Source organism: Pogonomyrmex barbatus, unplaced genomic scaffold (genome assembly GCF_055798465.1).
Source record: "Pogonomyrmex barbatus isolate J1 unplaced genomic scaffold, ASM5579846v1 scaffold1, whole genome shotgun sequence".
In the NCBI taxonomy this organism is placed as follows: domain Eukaryota; kingdom Metazoa; phylum Arthropoda; class Insecta; order Hymenoptera; family Formicidae; genus Pogonomyrmex; species Pogonomyrmex barbatus.
Window position 1 is genome coordinate 3,070,899 of NW_028297098.1, and position 17,545 is coordinate 3,088,443.

At 35.8% G+C, this 17,545-nt stretch overlaps 1 protein-coding gene across 1 annotated transcript; it reads left to right on the forward strand.

The window, feature by feature from the left end:
* Nucleotides 1-309: 309 nt before the first annotated feature.
* LOC105432538 (uncharacterized) lies at nucleotides 310-17,318 on the forward strand. Its single transcript, XM_089071526.1, has 5 exons — nucleotides 310-1,907; nucleotides 6,784-7,034; nucleotides 12,773-12,913; nucleotides 13,142-13,279; nucleotides 13,936-17,318. The coding sequence occupies exons 1-5, from the start codon at nucleotides 1,571-1,573 to the stop codon at nucleotides 14,158-14,160; spliced, it is 1,092 nt and encodes a 363-aa protein (XP_088927652.1). The 5' UTR covers nucleotides 310-1,570; the 3' UTR covers nucleotides 14,161-17,318.
* Nucleotides 17,319-17,545: the final 227 nt, after the last annotated feature.

Genomic DNA, 17,545 nt, shown 5'->3' on the forward strand with positions numbered 1-17,545 from the left:
ATTAAAAATAATTAATAGAGTTAACTATTAATTTAACCTAGTTAAAAAGCAAATTTGACATTTATTTGCAATACTTGTTTAATATTTGACAGGGGTCAAATATTAAACAAGATATGAATATTTATGAATATTAATTAATAAGTACGTGAGACTCGGTATTCATTTGCGGTGCTTAAGATCAGAGAGACTCGAAAGATGAGTCTATAATGCACGGCAGGTCGACCGTGAGTCGACGTTCGCATCACTGTATTGGGTGACTAGCGCCTACTACGCACACATGGTGGGGACAGATAAAGTGGGGATACCAAGTAATCGCGGGGAGTTATGAATGAGTCCGCGAAATACTGAACTACCAGATTGTAATGGTGGGGGTAAAAGCGGTGTTGGAGGGCCAATGTGCAGGAGAAGGGAATAGATGAAGGAGGTGGCGGTGGCGACGACGTGGACGATGAAAAGAAGGAGAAAGAATACAAGGCGAGAAAAGGTAAGCTAACGAACCAAGCGCGGGTGATCGAGGAAGGGAAGAATGGTGGGAGGATTGGCCGAAAGCGGGGTGCGGGCCACGTGCTTTGGCGACTTTACAATCGTATATAGGCACCGGTCGACCGAGTGGCTAGTACCATACACTGACAGTCATACACTGGGGGCGTACGAGGTGATAGAAAGAGTGAAAGAGTTGCGTTCGAATACGAAGAAAGAGAGAGGAAGGAAAAAAGAAAGGGAAGAAGAAGGAGGAAAAAGAACAAAAAAAGAATACGATAAAGACAGCACAATAGCAAGAAGTGATTTACGTTCAAGGCAGACGGATAGATCTCGACTCCCATTCCCTTAGACAAGTTCAGTCCTATTGTAACGACAAACGGACAATTTAAGTCGCCGGCCTCCTTGCCTATCCTGGCATTCTATCTGCATTTGATTGGCTGTTCTCCTTCCGTATCTTGGATACGGCAACGTATTCCGTTATTTCTGTGGCACGTTTTGAAAATGGACATATTTTTCGAAAAGAGAAAGTGAAACACAGCACGGTGAAACGAAACGAGAGAAAAAGATAATTGGCAGTGGAAAAAGTAAGTGAAGACTTATAAGCGAAGAGAGAGAACTGTAAAAAAAGAGAGGAAAATATACGTGGACCACCCTTAATAGTGTATCCCTCTGATCCGTTTTTTCCTTCTTACGAGTACCCCCGCCACCTTATCAAGCACCCACCCTCCCGCCCCTCTTTCTCTCTCAGGATCCCACAACCCCTCTACCCCCCGCATATAAGAACACTGCATCGCGTGTGCTGGGACCAGTGCCAAACGGATTGTGAATCTGTGCAGGCTGTTTTTCGATTGTGACAACCCCTCAGGTGATCGAAGTCGGTTGTGTATCGTGCGACACAACATTGGAGCACACACGCACCGTTCACAAGAGAAGATTGTCTATATACATATACATATATAACGCACGTGTATCTATTCCTTACATCCATCGCTGACGCGAAGAGATCCGCGAAAGATACACACCGGCGTTATTCCGTTAAAGTCGCGCGTTCGCGAGTGCCCGCGTGATTAAGTGTTATGCGATCGCGATGATTATTACAAAAAGCGCGATGATCGTAGAAAATCAATCGATGCCAATGGAGATCATACTCACTCGCGATCAGAGGACTACGTCCCATCGAGTCCATGACTATGCCACACAAATCTATGCGCCGGCATCGAAGTCGGCGGTTTCATCGTTGCATCAAACTAAATATCAGAATGACGTCGTCGTGAGACACTTTTGCATCAAAGCGACAACCGCGAAAACGGAAAAACTTGGTCATGCTCAAAAGCACTTGCCATATGATTTACACCTCATGCCAACATTTTATCATGACCGAAGAGCACGTTCAAACTCATCTTTTAATCTACTCAAATCTCTAAGTAAGTCAAAGTTATCATTAATTAAAAATATCAGAAAAATAATTGATGTTAGCAATGATAATTAATAATGCTCGAATAAATATCATTATTGTAGATAAATAAAAAAAATAAATTAAATTACTCTGACTCTATTTCAAAAATTGCCGATTCATGCACAATAAATCGATGTATCATAAATATTAATATTAAAGTATTTTAATGTAACAAATAAATCATAGCACGTGCAACATTAATTATCATGACAAAAAATATCTTCAGTGTGTTCTTATACTGACAATATGCTACCGATTAATTTGAGGTCGTCGATAATGCAGCAAAATGCATTACATAATTATTTTAATAATAAGTTTGGTTGTTGCATCGTACTTCGTTCTATCTTTGCAGCGTGGTCGTTGACAATATAAAAGTTGCATCCTCTTTCCGGCTGCAAGGTTTTCTCCGAATTGATTTAGAAATCATATCAGGATTTGCTTCATTTACATCAAGTCAAGTTGTTTATATCCTCGTTCAATATTAACCTTTCGTAACAGCAACACGGGGGAATATTTTTATATACACTAACTTTGCGAATATATGTGTGATACAAATTATTCCTCTAGGATTCAAATAAATTTTCCATGAATTTCCGTACGCTTTAGTCATAATCTGAAAGGAGAAATACCGATCTGCATGTAAAAGTAGAACTGAAAAATCCTATTACTCGGCTAACATCAATAAGCTTGATTATGACTCGTAAATTTGCACCCGAAGTAGATTGTGACCTGACGGTAAAACCCGCGTATGCCTCGAAACCCTAATTATTGAACGCTCGTCTCGTAATAGGTACTATTAAAGAACACCGCTCGAAATACGATCATCAGTTTATACATAATCTTATTTTTTTTAGTTGTTAAGAAAGATTTAGAAAAATTTTAATATTAATTTTTAAAAATTATAATTTTAAGAACTTTCTTATGTAATATTGTATTATCCTGTTCTTTCATATTTACTATATTTTTATGACATTAAAATCTACCACATATTATAAATAATGTTTCTGCTTTATAAATTATTATGCAAAGAACACGTTGCGTAAATTAAATTTGAAATTTTTTAGTTTTTTTAATTCTAAGTAATATTTTAATATATTTTAATAAACTTTTGAGTAAAAATAACTTTTGAGTAAATATTTTTTTTTCAAATACCAATAAGATAAAAAATATAATATGTGACATATAAATGTGATATTACATTCTTTTTGGTTTATTGTTGCTCATTCATTCTCTCTTGCAAGTTTGACGTCATTTTCGAGCATGCCGATGAATGTATTAGTCATCCGTCTTGTAACGGTCCTCCTTATCGATTCTTCGTTTACAAGTTTGCGAATCTTAAGTCTATACGCGTTTTGCTGTCTTATCTGGTTCTTCCAAATTCTCACTAAAAATCAAGAGGAATATATAATATATAATAAGATCTCTGGATTTCCCGGAATGAATTCAAAACACGGCACGTGCCAGGACGTGCGCTATATTTGCCTCCGTTCGCCCACCTGTTGAATAGCAAGGGTCCTACAGGTGGTTTAAATCCCTAGCTTCTAGGAACGCCCGTTCATTTTTTAAGTAATTTGTATAGATGTCCTAATATTTTGTGTTTTTAAAATAAAATGATGTACGTCATTTTGTTTTTTTCTTTTTTTTATTCTCAAATGTCAATATAAATTCGAAATTTTTTTCAAATAGCCACTAATGATAACTGAATATGATAATGAGAACATAATGTATCATTCTCTTGTGACAATAAGGAATTGACAGAAGATAATTTATAATAAATTGTCGAAACACATATGCGCACCGCGTATTGCGACCTACCGCAATGTGCTTCGTCCGTAGACACGAACGGAAGAAAAGGGAGTAGCGGGTCGGGCGTAATGGGGTATAATTGTCGCGAGCAATGCGAGGACAGTGCGTCATTACCGCATTTTTCATCGTCTTTCTTGTTAGTCGACAGCAGAGATGCGCTTTGCACCGGTGTTCACTGGCTTTGCGCGCCATACTTTTTTCAACGCGGCCGCGAGTTCTTAGGAATTTCGATGGAACGCCGTCGTTGAGAGTCGTCATTGAGGTAGGCCCTCGCGGTATCAGCGATATATAGACGGTACTAGGGAAAGTATAAAGAAGGGTAAAATAACACACAGAATCTACCATCTGTTAAACGCTCTGCGGATTAACTTTTTTTTGTCTAATGAAATAATAATTGAGCCGAACAAAGAAACTGTATAATATATATTTAATTCTTTTTGGAACTGTACAAATGTCTAAGAAAATGTTTCTTATGTGATATATATATATATATATATTAAAAAATAATTTTTTACTAATAATAACGCAACGAGAACAATACTTTTCCGCTATGAAGTATATCGACATATTTCTGCGAAAAACGATTAAATTCACAACGCGTAGTTCCTGGATTAGGTAAATGCGAGAGTAAGTTCTATGCAGCAAGATCATAGTTGGTTGCCGTTTGAATTTCTTTCTTGAGAAAGAGAACTCGTTTGAAAGTATGCCTATATTACTATATCCCTTTCTCTGCCGACAAATTTGACCGATCGAAGAACACTAATCGCATAGCAATTAAACATCCGAGAGGAAAAAAGAAGGCGGAGTAATTAAAGAAACAAGAGAAAGTAAACGATGTCTTTGAGGAACGAGTAGCAAGGAAATACATTCATGGATACTCGAGAGATCATTTACGTGGATCACTGCAAGCTTTGCGGCGTGATAAAAATACTCGCAGTAGATACAATCTTTTTTGTATATAGGCGAAAAGTATATTGCAAGTACGCACGTGTTTCTCCTAACATCATTAGCGAACATTAATTGGACGCTTTCCGCCAGGATTGTCACCCTTTCGGATATCTTTTTTCTCTTTTCTACTCTTCTTTTCGTGACAAAAATAAAGCGCAAAAATAAACTTATGTCCACCGTGTTGTGCAACTTAGTTACAAAAAAAAGTGAATCAAGATGAGTTAAGATAATTAAAATAGGCTGTAAATGAAGATCGTTGTGTAATTAAAATAAAAATTCATATTTCAATATGTATTATATTATTAGTATAAAATTAACATTTAATGTACCTTTGCAAGTAATTTAATAAGCTAGTAGTAGATATTCGTCATATTCTGAAAATGTAATATAAAATTCGCGTTAAAAATTATAGCAATCGCGTATCACCGCCGTTGACCGACACGATTTTGCGTCGTCACTTTGGGGCGCAAACTTCCCCGCGGCAAATTACTCTCTCATCGCAACGCAGAACGCACTTAAGAGCCGCTCATTAATATGCGTTAAGTGTTCGAGGTGTCTCCCCATGCCACGTCCCACTCCTCCTTTTCTCTACATCTCGCTCTTTTTCCGTCTGCTTTTCTGTCTCCCTTCGTTTGTACGGCGCGTCCGTCGGCTGCATCATGCGTTCATGCACATTAAAATTAAATTTGTTAACGCCTGTGAATGGCACGACGCACCTCCGGTTTTCGGTCGCGCACTTGTTTGTTCCCGTCCCCAATTAACGATATAAGTCAAAGAATTAAAGTTATATAAAACTTTAACTCTTTGATACTGCTACTTTGACACGATATATTTGACTGATTAGAGAAATATACAGCGTTATTGATATTCCATTATAAATTTTCGACGATACGATAAATACTAAACAAATGATAAAAACCAATTAATAAAAAGAAATAGCTTCAACAAAAGAAAATAGCTCTTATCACATTTCTTTCTATTTTCTTTTTATTTCGGTGATTTTAAAGAAGAAAGAAAAGAAATTTTGACACACATATACACACATGTATATGCATATGCACGCACATACTCACGCGCGCATACACACGAGTAATTAATAGAATTTATAATAATGACAATAAAATGTCGTATTTAATGAAATCTAATTTAACTTCAAATCAAAATTACGTCTGGCAATGTAACTTCGATATCGTTATATACCGTTTGATTTTCAAAGAAAGGAGGGAGGGAAAGATGCGGATTAAATGCAGCAAAGGCAACACGTCGTATGCGGTGGTTGTCCATCGTTATACATCCTTCAATGCGTACGCAACTGTTGATGGTTTGTCGTCGTGCACCGCTGCACGTGATCCGAGGCCCCTCATCAAGGGTCGTAACTCGCGTAATAATGCGACGACGAATTCGCGGGGACGTAATTCGACGTGCGGTGATCTTGAAACTGCCGGATGATCATAAGACGGTCCCGATCGGAATCTACCATTTAGGCGCTTACTATCGACGAGTGAATCCCCGAGGGTGGAAACAGAGGTGGAGGGCCAGTGAGCCGGAAGCTCAATGATAATTTCACGCAGGCATCTCGCGGCTCTCATGTCAAATCATGATTACCACCGAACATTGAGTAGTACCTTCCTCTTTTTTTTTTTTTTTAAAGACACAGATACGTTCCGTTAATGATGCCCCTATACAAGTAAAGTCTTTATTGCAGAATGGGTTTAATCTCATGGCATTTGTTACAAATCGATGGAACTATGTTAACAATATAGCAATCGTTTTAGCCATACTCTTTACTCTCTCGTACTCTTTAAAGACCTTAGTATACGATGTATCGACACGATAAACGAGTATTAAGAAATAAAAGAGGAAAACGCAACTCGTCAATCGCTTTAATTACTCGATATAAACAAAAATACTCTTTATTGATGTTAATTTCTTCTGAGAAACTCAAATATTATAATATTTAATTAGCCAATTAGTAATAATATTTAGAAAAACGGATTCCACATTGTGATTGAAAGTTTATTTATACAATATAACGTATATTATGAAAGTCACTAAAATAACAAGCTTAACTTGATGATTTTTGTTTCCAGGGTTAAGCAGTATATTGGTGATTCTGCTAGCATTGTCAGCGAAAAGTAGCCCAGTAAATGCAATTGATTTCCCAGTAATGGATTTCAAGAACGTTGAAATGAAATGGATAAATCCCTGTGGTCTCTCCACCAAATTACGAAATGGCTCCAATCCGGATATTGCTCAATTGAATGACCATGATCTCGTCAACCAAATAGTGATCCAAGCGTCAAATGCATTGAAGCATGCAGAAAAATTTAGAGATGATTTCGTAAGTAACAAAACGTTTTTCGCTACTTTACATTGTCGTTCTCTTTCGGCTGTGTCTTCTTCCCATATATATTGCTACAATTTAGATCGATACAATATTATTAGTTTTATTAGAGGATTAAATTTATCAATTCTTTGATAATTACTAATATAACTTCTATGAGAAAATCAGGTAGAGTGAGAGAGAGCCTCGAGCGGAAAGAGGATATGGTAGTACTTCCGGTCATCCTAAGGCCGATAGTTTTACAAGTCACATAAATCTTTGAAAAAAAATCTCGATCTTGATAACTCATGCCACATCTTTATATTGATCATTATTAAGTGAATTTTGTTTTTGCTTGTATATGAAAATATAAATATGCAATAATGAATATTATTGCTTAATTTAAATTTGCAAAATAGATATAAGAATATAACTTCAGTAAAATTCTTATTTCAAATTATGATAAATTTATATTTAAATTAAATGTATAAGAAAATAATTAAAACAGAGGTATAAATTAAGCAGGATCTAAGTATTGAACATTGTGTGTAATATACAAAAACAATATTATAAACAGATATAGATATCGTTTTTCATTTATCTCAGATTAGGTTATTTTCAGTATAAATAATATTAGATTATAAAAGATTAAAATCACAACGAGAAATACATTTAGTTGATTCCAAGATTGATATCATAATAATATTATTTTTATACATTACAAACTTTTAGCACTTTGATTTTACTTAGCTTATATGTTCTTCTGTTTTAATTATTTTTGAATCTAGTAAGCTTATCTTGTTTATTTAAATATAAAATATATAAAATTGAAATTAAAAATCTTTATTTACAATATATTTAATCTAATAATCGTAATAATTATTTTTCTCATAAAAATTGTTCTCATTTCCTTCTTATTTATTACATTTTTTCAAGTGTGTTTGGATTTCTAAAAATGATAGTCAACTTTATGAGGCAAATAGATACATATGACAGCGAGAAATTTTTATTTCGAAAGAATCTTCTTAACCAATCGTACCTTATTATCTCTGGCCAAGGACAATAAATCACGCACCAGACCCAGGCGGTTTCTCAAGGTTTTTCTCTGAGAGCAATTCAAAAAAAGAGATTGACTCAAAAACCGCAGAAATAATGTTTTGCATTCTAAATTTTGTCCGTTTTTCTAGAAAGATCCGATTTTAATATATAATCCGTTCAAGATACAAGATTATTTATTGAGTTTACATATTTCAATTAAAGGAAATTCCAAAAAAAATACGCGAAAACACAGGAGTCGTTAACCCGTAAACGAGTGCATTCACTAAATAATTATTTAAAAATAAAATAAATACTTGGGATTAATCGTCGAACGACATCAGATCAGACAAAGAATCTGCTCCACTCGTGCAAATGATGTTTATCTAAACGAAACGAATGTACAACCGAGTAAATTAGCATTCGTCGTATGCATCGAGAAAGGGTCTTTCTGTCTCCTCGCATTATAGGGTCCACTTTGTCCCAGGGATACGGTCGAAAGCGGTTAAAAAGCGTTCCCGTTACATCATCGCGCGGCGATACCGGATACGAATGTTTTCCAAGTCAGCGCATAATCCGATATCATACCGGCCGCAACTGGCTGCTACCCTTGACAAGAAAGACAATAAATCGCGCACGTGTAAGTGCCTCGCCACTTGCGACATATAAATGATGGCATGAAAAAGGAGTGAAGTCATAGTTGAACATGATGACAGGGAAGAGTCGAGTTCCTCTCCTCGACTTTATGCTCGAGGCTAAGAGCTCCAGGGGCGCCTCCCTCCGTTGATATCGACTTGCGGCGACATACTGTCTGGTGGTCCAATGTCTTCATCGTTCAACACTCGTTATCGGTTCGGCGTAGGCCGTTTACCGGCAGGGAGAGAAAGGAGTAGATTAGCCAAGGATACTAAGAACGGCGGAAGTCTCACGGCCAATGTATCTTTCGCGCGCACGTGGCGCGAACGCGAGGAAAGTCCATGGATCTCGCGATTTATTGCAACCGACAAAACTATTTTCCTAGAGAAGCTTCCTAGATAGAAATCTTGGAAATCTTTAGATTATAATCATCGACTTGATCTATTTATTGTATTGTATTTGCTTTTCTGCTCATCCATTCGCATTATTTCCAAACTTATCGTTTTCGTCATCACAATGCACGGCGGTTCATCGTACGTCCTTGTACGCCGTCTGTGAACAACTTAAACAATTCGACCGCTTGTAATTCGCAAATCGCGATAGCGACGACGAACAACGCCGACGAACGTTTTCGCGCGTGTGCAGACGGTACGTGAAGGAATCGGATAAAATATCGGAAGCGGAGAATTCCAATAAATCAGAATCGGAAGCTGCCCCTCTCTACCGCGGATGGCACACCGCTTGCATACTAAAGCCAAGACCGGATATACAACCTGCCAGTGCATGTACTCGCCTCGATACATACGACACATATCTCCTATCATGGTGTATTACTGCATTTCGATGTCCACTCGCGTCGCTCCTTTGCGCAATGACATATTTTCCGGTCCTGTGTGATCATTGTCACGTGCTTCAATCCATCTTATAAAATTTTATAAAATAAATTTGTAAAAAAATTAGAATTCGACATAATATTTCTATATTAAGAAAATATCTTCCCGATCGATATATATATATATATATGGTGTCACTCAAAAATTTATCGACGATATTTAAAAATTATCACTTATCAGGATTCTATCAAAGGAATTATGAAATTCATTTTCACGGAGGCATCGATGTCGCGAACCATTCGATCGATTCTCTCTCGAAGTCGTCACACCGAAATTTTATAACTTCTAATAAGCAGTGCAGCAGTGTAGCCGCACTAGAAGAAAGACTGAAAGGCTAATTGATTTTGACGGGTCCTCGGCAGCGCCGCGAGGAGACCATACCTATTCTTGCCAGCCTACTTCCTGCCAACTTCCAGCCCGGTTTTACGATTATTCGTGCCCCAGTGTGGCCGACGAGACTTTTACGAGGCACAAAAGACCCGCGCCACAGATTTGTCCGCCGCCAGTGGTTGTTAGCGACAATTCCTTTCATTCTTCCCTTTTTGTTCCGCTTTATCACCTTTTCCGTGCTCGTTCCTGTTCTTGCAATCTCTCCTCCGTATTTATACATTTTGTAGCGAAAATGTGTGAAGAAAGAAAATTCAAACTCTTTGCAGCGTGAAATAAAAATCACGACGATCTTTTTGGAACTTGGTGACTTCCAATACTGTTTTTCTTTTGTATCGCGTTAAAACTGAAATTGACGAAGAATCGATTTTCGAACGGAATGAGAGTCACCACGTGAATGTAACTAACACATCATAAAAGGCGACGATGAAAACGAGTTCTTTTCGGCACCTGAAAGGAAGAAAAGGCAGAGAACTCTATCCATAGATAGACTAATGGCGTAAGTCTGTCTAATGTATTTATTAGGGGATTGCTTACACAAAATTATCGTAAAATTTCATTTAATTACCCATGAGGTTTTCTCATTACATATAACCATATGTCTAATAAACTTTGCGAAACTTAGATATCGTTATTACTAGCAATAACAGTCAGTGACGCAATTGGTGACCGGCCACCGTGAGTATTTAATATTTTTTCGATACAAAGTGATGGGCCTAGATAGAAGAGATATCTTTGTATCCTTTTGGAGGCTTTCGTAACGATTGGGGCGTGAGAAGGGCCGATCACTGATCGGCGCACGAGTGCCCGCAGGTACACGAGATCGAACATGCCATAACAAGGGAATGAATTTAATGAATGACTACCGCGATGCCGCCTTTCTATGGGCTACCTTTGGCAGCCACAGAATTTCCGCCTGCCTTTCGAAGTTCATTTATCGTCGCGTACGCTATTTTCTATTCATTGTTAGTCATGTTAGCATTTTTGTTCATTAACCTGCACGCTAATTCGTAAACTTGTTTTTTTCGCCGCGGTCATGTGCGTTAGATAGAGCAATCTTCGAGGATATGTGATTTATCAAGCTACGTAGTTCTTGGCAGCGTGGTTCTCAGGAATGTTGTTTGTGATCGAAGGTATTATCGCAGGTCGTACGAGAGTAGTAAGTGTAGTATCGTACGATGATTATTTCCATTCCTGCTTGAGATAATGGTGCAATGCGTTATCTACATTGGAAACAATCCACGATGTGAAATCAATGATGCCAAATCGTCTCCCCGCGTCTATCTAGGATATGTATCAATTTTCTAACGATTAATATGTATTAACGCAAAATGTTAAGGCAGGAATTCTTTTGTGAGACGTGTGTTTAAGTCTTCAAACCATATCACAATTGCTTGTCATAACAATAGGGGCCGATGACCTATTCCACAACGTCGAAGACTAACAGAACGCTAATTAAACCGTCAAGCATACGTCGTAAAGCATAAATGCGAGATTTGCTACACAAAAATTACGCAATTATTGCGCAATTTTAAAACGATAAAAATCTCGATATTTTATAAAATTTATATTATATAGTGGCATTTATTGATTCTTCGGAATCACCTGATGTCAGGTGAAATGGAACGTTCTCCTACATCAAATATACGATATTTAAAAATGGAGCGCGAGAAGTGATGACTTCCAATATGTTACGCAAGCTGTAGCACGTTTTCCTCGCTCTCCATTTCTCGCGGCACTTCCCGGCTCGCCGGGTGATTCATAATGACTCGTTCGATGTAAGCGATCCCTGATGGGACACTTAATGTGTCTCGGCCGGCGCTTGGGTTTCCAAGTAATTTCTGGGTAAAGGACTATGCTGACTTTTGTGAGCTGACCCATCCCGGTATTCCCGAAAAGTCAGCGTGCCACCGCCGCCGCTCACGGCACGCGTTCTCCCGGCATAGAGAACCCGGCACGAACTGTCTGAGCGTTACTCACGCGGCAGTTCGCACGGCCGGCTGCGTTTTCATCGTACCAGGAACGAGGGATATCGGGAGACTGATCGTGTACGAGGTGTTGCACGACGTATAATCGGTGACTAAACTCGCTGACATCCAGTCGCGTCGCTTTGCTGTGCTACTACGCGAGAAATTAACGCGCGAGTCGGTACTTGAGCCGGCAATAGCGCTGGAACAATTGGCGAATACCTGGAAATATAATAAGAGCAGCGCGGTGCACTAGTCCGTGATCCTTTCGCGAAGTGACGATATAAAGCGACGGTGAGATATACTTGTTTTCAAGATATAGAAATAGACACCGTCGCTTTATACGGTATTGCGTCGTTATCAGTAACGCGTCGTTATATTCTTGCTAAATCCTATATATATATATATATATATATATATATCTTTGAATTTAGGGATATTTTTTTTTAATTGATGAGTATTGAGTATTGTATCATAATATGTACAATTATAAGAATTATTATTAGTTAGGCAAACGACTTGCTATTAAATAAACTCGACTATAGCCTATAACAGAATGATAACGATAAGCACGTGCACATGCACGTCACGTATCGCTTTATATACCTTAATCTATTCCCGTGCGGAACGAATATGAGAGATATGCAAAACGATGTAGCAATAACGCGACACCCACGCGGAATAATTTTTCTCAAATTTCCGCGAGATTGCTCGCGCTAAGAGAACGACAATGTGGAAACTTGATAGTCCTGCACATCTTTCTTCGATGCTGCGGCTCCTTTTTTGCGAGAAGCGACGCATCTAATTGCGCCTACGTTTTTCTTCTATTATTTTGCAGATCAGACAGACTTTCAAGACGAACTTTACCGGCGTACACAAGATGTGGAAAAGTAGTCATTACGATTGGCTACCTACACGATTTGAAATACCTAAAAATCTGGGAGAAGAATTGGATAAGGAATATCTCGATCAATTGGATGTACGTTATGCTATCAATAATATTAGTTTATGTTATTTTATTTATCTACGTAGACATCGCCAGTATAATCTATATCATTACAAAAACTGGTTAAAAAAATATAATAAATATGTAAATATTATAAAAAAGATGATATAAGATATATATATATATATATATATATATATATATATATATAACAAGATGCATTATGAATCGATGATTAACAGTCATTCATTGTGTTTTCAGATTAACACAACTCTCGTGAATACATATGAATATATGCAGAAATATGCGGTCGGCTTGGAACAGGTAGTTTTTGATCAAAAGGACTATCAGCCCGAATTTTATATGAAATTCAAAGAAGCTGAAGGGCAACTTCGCGCGGTAAGTTTATTTAAAAGATCAGATCAGTTATCTTGCTAAGTAATTATGCTAAGCCACGAGTGTCCGATTTGCTGTTCTTTCACTACGCGCAGTATAAAAAAAAAAAAATCACGGTGCGCGACTTTCACAATAACGTCGGTACAATTAGCCTGAATTATTCTGCCTTCTGTTGCTGCAAGCACGATAAAAGACGTTTTGCCAAGTTTTACGATCGTTTTACGTAAAGGTTGAGACGTTAAAGATCGTCGCTAACTACCATTTTATCGACTATTCCGACGAATAGCTTTGGGCGCGCTCAGGTTCCTATTGAAGTTTCCGTATTTTTTAGTTATTCTTGATGTGCATCACCGACTTCGAGAATATAGATTCTGAAAGATTATTTCAAAAAATAATCGACGTCTATCGAGAACTATTAACAACACTTATCTTGATCCCTTGTATTTATGAGATATGTTTGCTATTTTTGCGATGATCAATTTTAAATTAGTAATTAAATTTTTAAAACAACAATTTTATATAACCATCAGATATTTGCAGTTATTGTTTTAACATTTTTAATTTCTTAATTATTTTTTTCTTAAAAGATGTTATCATACTGAAAATTATATCCAAATATTACAAATATCACTAATACCCTGATTCTTTTCTTTTTTCAGGTCCTCTGCGAGATTCAAGTCGCTTTAGACGAACGTAGCCTAACGCGACGACCGGACGTCACTCGAGATATCATGGCGGATGAATACCGATTGATGACGTCTCTGACGTTCCGTGATCTGCGAAGTTGGCTGATATACCGGGAATACATGAACGGTCTCGAATACGTGATACAAGTGTTCAAGCACCTACGCCGGCACCTGCGTCCGCCATCTGCAGACTCCTAAAGATCGCAAAGCGAAAGCCGAAGAAGGGTTACCAGACAACGTTTTCCATCTCCTATCTCAGAAAATGAAACGCAATCAGTGATGGCTTCATTTTCCTGAGATGATAGAAGAAAAGAGGATGGAAGAAACGAAAAAAAAAAAATTATCTTCTGATATATGCCATCTTTCTGATTATGTCATCAGAAAACCAGTGATTTTTAACAAAAATATGATTTGTCTGCAACAAAGATCTGATTATTCGTTGATACCAAAAATATGAATCAACATTTTCAAACCAATGAATAATACTGCATCATAATGTCCATAGCAAATTTTATGATGACTTCGAGATAGAGGAATATCGGCAGCCATTAATAATTCTTATCATGTTCATCATCCTTTTCTTTGATGATACTTTGTGTGGTGCCGAACTAGATAAAATGAAGACGAATAGAAAACAAAAATAGAAACCGTGATGTGTTAATGGTATATGGCTTTCGCTGTTGCAATTCACAATCACATATAATCACACATGTTATGATTTCGCGCGAAGATGCCCTACAAACGCGCATATATATATTTGATTTTATACGCGAGAAAGAAAGTAGAGCTACCTAGATCCAACAATTGAGCGAATATTCAATGTGAAATAGTTTTCGAGATAACAATTACATATCACAATTGATGACAAACAAAGAACGTAATATTCGTTACATGATACATTCTTCTTTTAACACATAATTAACATTAAGTACGACCGCAATTTAATTGGCTTGATTTTTACTAAAGATTTATTAATAATATTTCTTAATATGAATTGTAATGATCATTAGTATAAATGATTGTTATATGAAGTATAAAGAATACTTTAGGTTGAAACAATGAAAGTAAGAAAATTTCATGAAAAATCTCAAATTTATCTTTTTCGTGTGATTTTCTAGTAACAGCTTAAACACTTATGTATTTATTACGTATTCTTTATGCTAAACGCATGAAGCAAGAGTAATAAATTAAAATAGAAGATAATAAAAGAAAATCCAATCATGCTATAGGTTCATAATGAACACAATATTTTGAACTTTGCAATAATTTAGATTTTATAATTAGATAAATACGCGTGTTACGTATATTACGTATGCATACGATAAAAATCTTATAATTCTGTTAGAAAGGCATCTCTTCGCGAGCGATTCATACTTCACAATTTCATATAATAATTTATTGACTACTTATATATATATATATATATATATATATATATGTTATATATAATATTATATTATATATGAACATTATATATATATAAATATAACTAGAGAGTATATCCATATTTATTCAGATTATTTATTTTATTTTTATAAAGATTTTACACTCCGATTAATTGTATTTAAAGTATCTAGTTGAGCTTAAAAGTGCCTAATGTGTACGAAAGACAGAAGGCTATACGCGCGCGACGAGTAAGACCCCGTACATACATGTCATCATATTGCTCGTATGTACGGGGTTTCATTATCACAATATTACACATTGTGCAAAAAGAGAAGAACGCGATAGTTATGCGCCGTGTGTCGCGACTGCTTCTCTTCTTGTTGTACCTTTGCAGGGTATGAAAACTCTAATCAGAAAACTTAACTGAGAGGCTGGTTAATTTTGCACTTTTGATCGCAATTATTTCACTCGCAAACGAGATCCTTTTAGTACTATATTTTACTCGATATTATTCTTTTAAAAAATATTCTTTTACAATATTCTAATTTTTTTATACCGACACGAATTTTTAATACGAGACTGTTGAAGACTATTGGCAACAGGGTATATCATTTGAAGATTTCCTTCATTGATTCAAATTTATTATTCATAATTCCATCAATAATGTAATCAGACAATCAATATATATTTTTTTAAATGTATATGATATATATTCTTGTATCATAATTCATCATGTATATTTTTATAAATTTCTAAATCAAATCATATATACATATTCACGTATACATGCATCATATATATATATAATATATGACATATATAATACACATATACATACACCTTATGCCGGCAGTCTTCAAAACTAATACCAGAAAATTTTTTTGGTACTTACGATTCATAGTCATGTGACCATTTCTCTCAAAATTGGTCATAGTAAAAAGTCACTGTGCGATCATCTACAAAAAAAAAATAAATGCATCGAAGTGTGTATTGTCATACTTAATTTTAGTAGTAACATTTAAATCATATGTACAAGTCCGAGATTCGCATTTATCATTGACGCAATTTTAATGCGTAAATCATTATTTATACGCACACATACATAAAATACATTTGCATAAAATACATTTTTTTCTTATCATCGCGTCTGTGATATGCATCTTAGAACATCCCTCAGGCGAATAATTGTTTATTATCGAATCGATCCACGTTTGCTTCCATTCCAATGAAAGAAGAAGACAAATAAAAAGTGAGAAAAAGAAAGAGAGAAAAGATGAAAGCGAAAAAAAGAAAAAATAAAAATAAAAATGGACAATTAACATTTTAAAAGTGCTATTGAAGTTTCTATCAAAATTTTGACACTTTGTGCATACATATCGATAAGTTAATAATATTTGTAGTAGTATTATTTTCAGAGATTGAAGATATTGATTGAAGATATTGATTTGTTATAAAAGTTATTTTACAAATTCTGATAGAAGCATTTTTTCCAAAAAGTAATATTGAAGATTCCAGCAACTATAATTAATATTATATTTGCTTTCGGATTGAAAAATGGATTCGATTTCCATACGCTTTGAACCAATCTCTCTATCTCTTTTTTTACTATTTGATTTGAATAGAACACATAAATAATTACCAGCGTGGAAAATTACATACGGTCTAAGGATTTTAATTTATTTCAGGATGATTCCGATAATTATAAATAAAGAGATATCGTACAGGACCGTAAAAATAAAATTCTAGCGATAAGATAGTCGCATTCCATATATTGCGACACAAGATAAACTGAATTTGAATTAATTAGTGCGATCGCTTCATATATTGTACATACATGATCTGATAATATAGTAATATAGTAATAAACTGCAAATTTTTAATTTTGTGTGTGGATATGTACTCTGAACATGGGCTTCTCCTCTCAGAATGCCCAATCTGTTTTAGCATATTAAACCAAAGACCGTTCGATATTTTATTGTTTTTATTTCATAAGACCACCTTTATGATCCTTTTCATTGCGATTTCCTCTTTTAAAAATATATCTAAATACTTTGTAAAATGTTTTACATTTATAAAATTAATAGATTAGTTTATTAAAATTTTACCGATTAAAATGCCAATCCGGTTTGATACGGATTTCTACTTATCGCACTTTACTTATCTTATTTTTAAAATACAATTTTTAATTGTATATTTA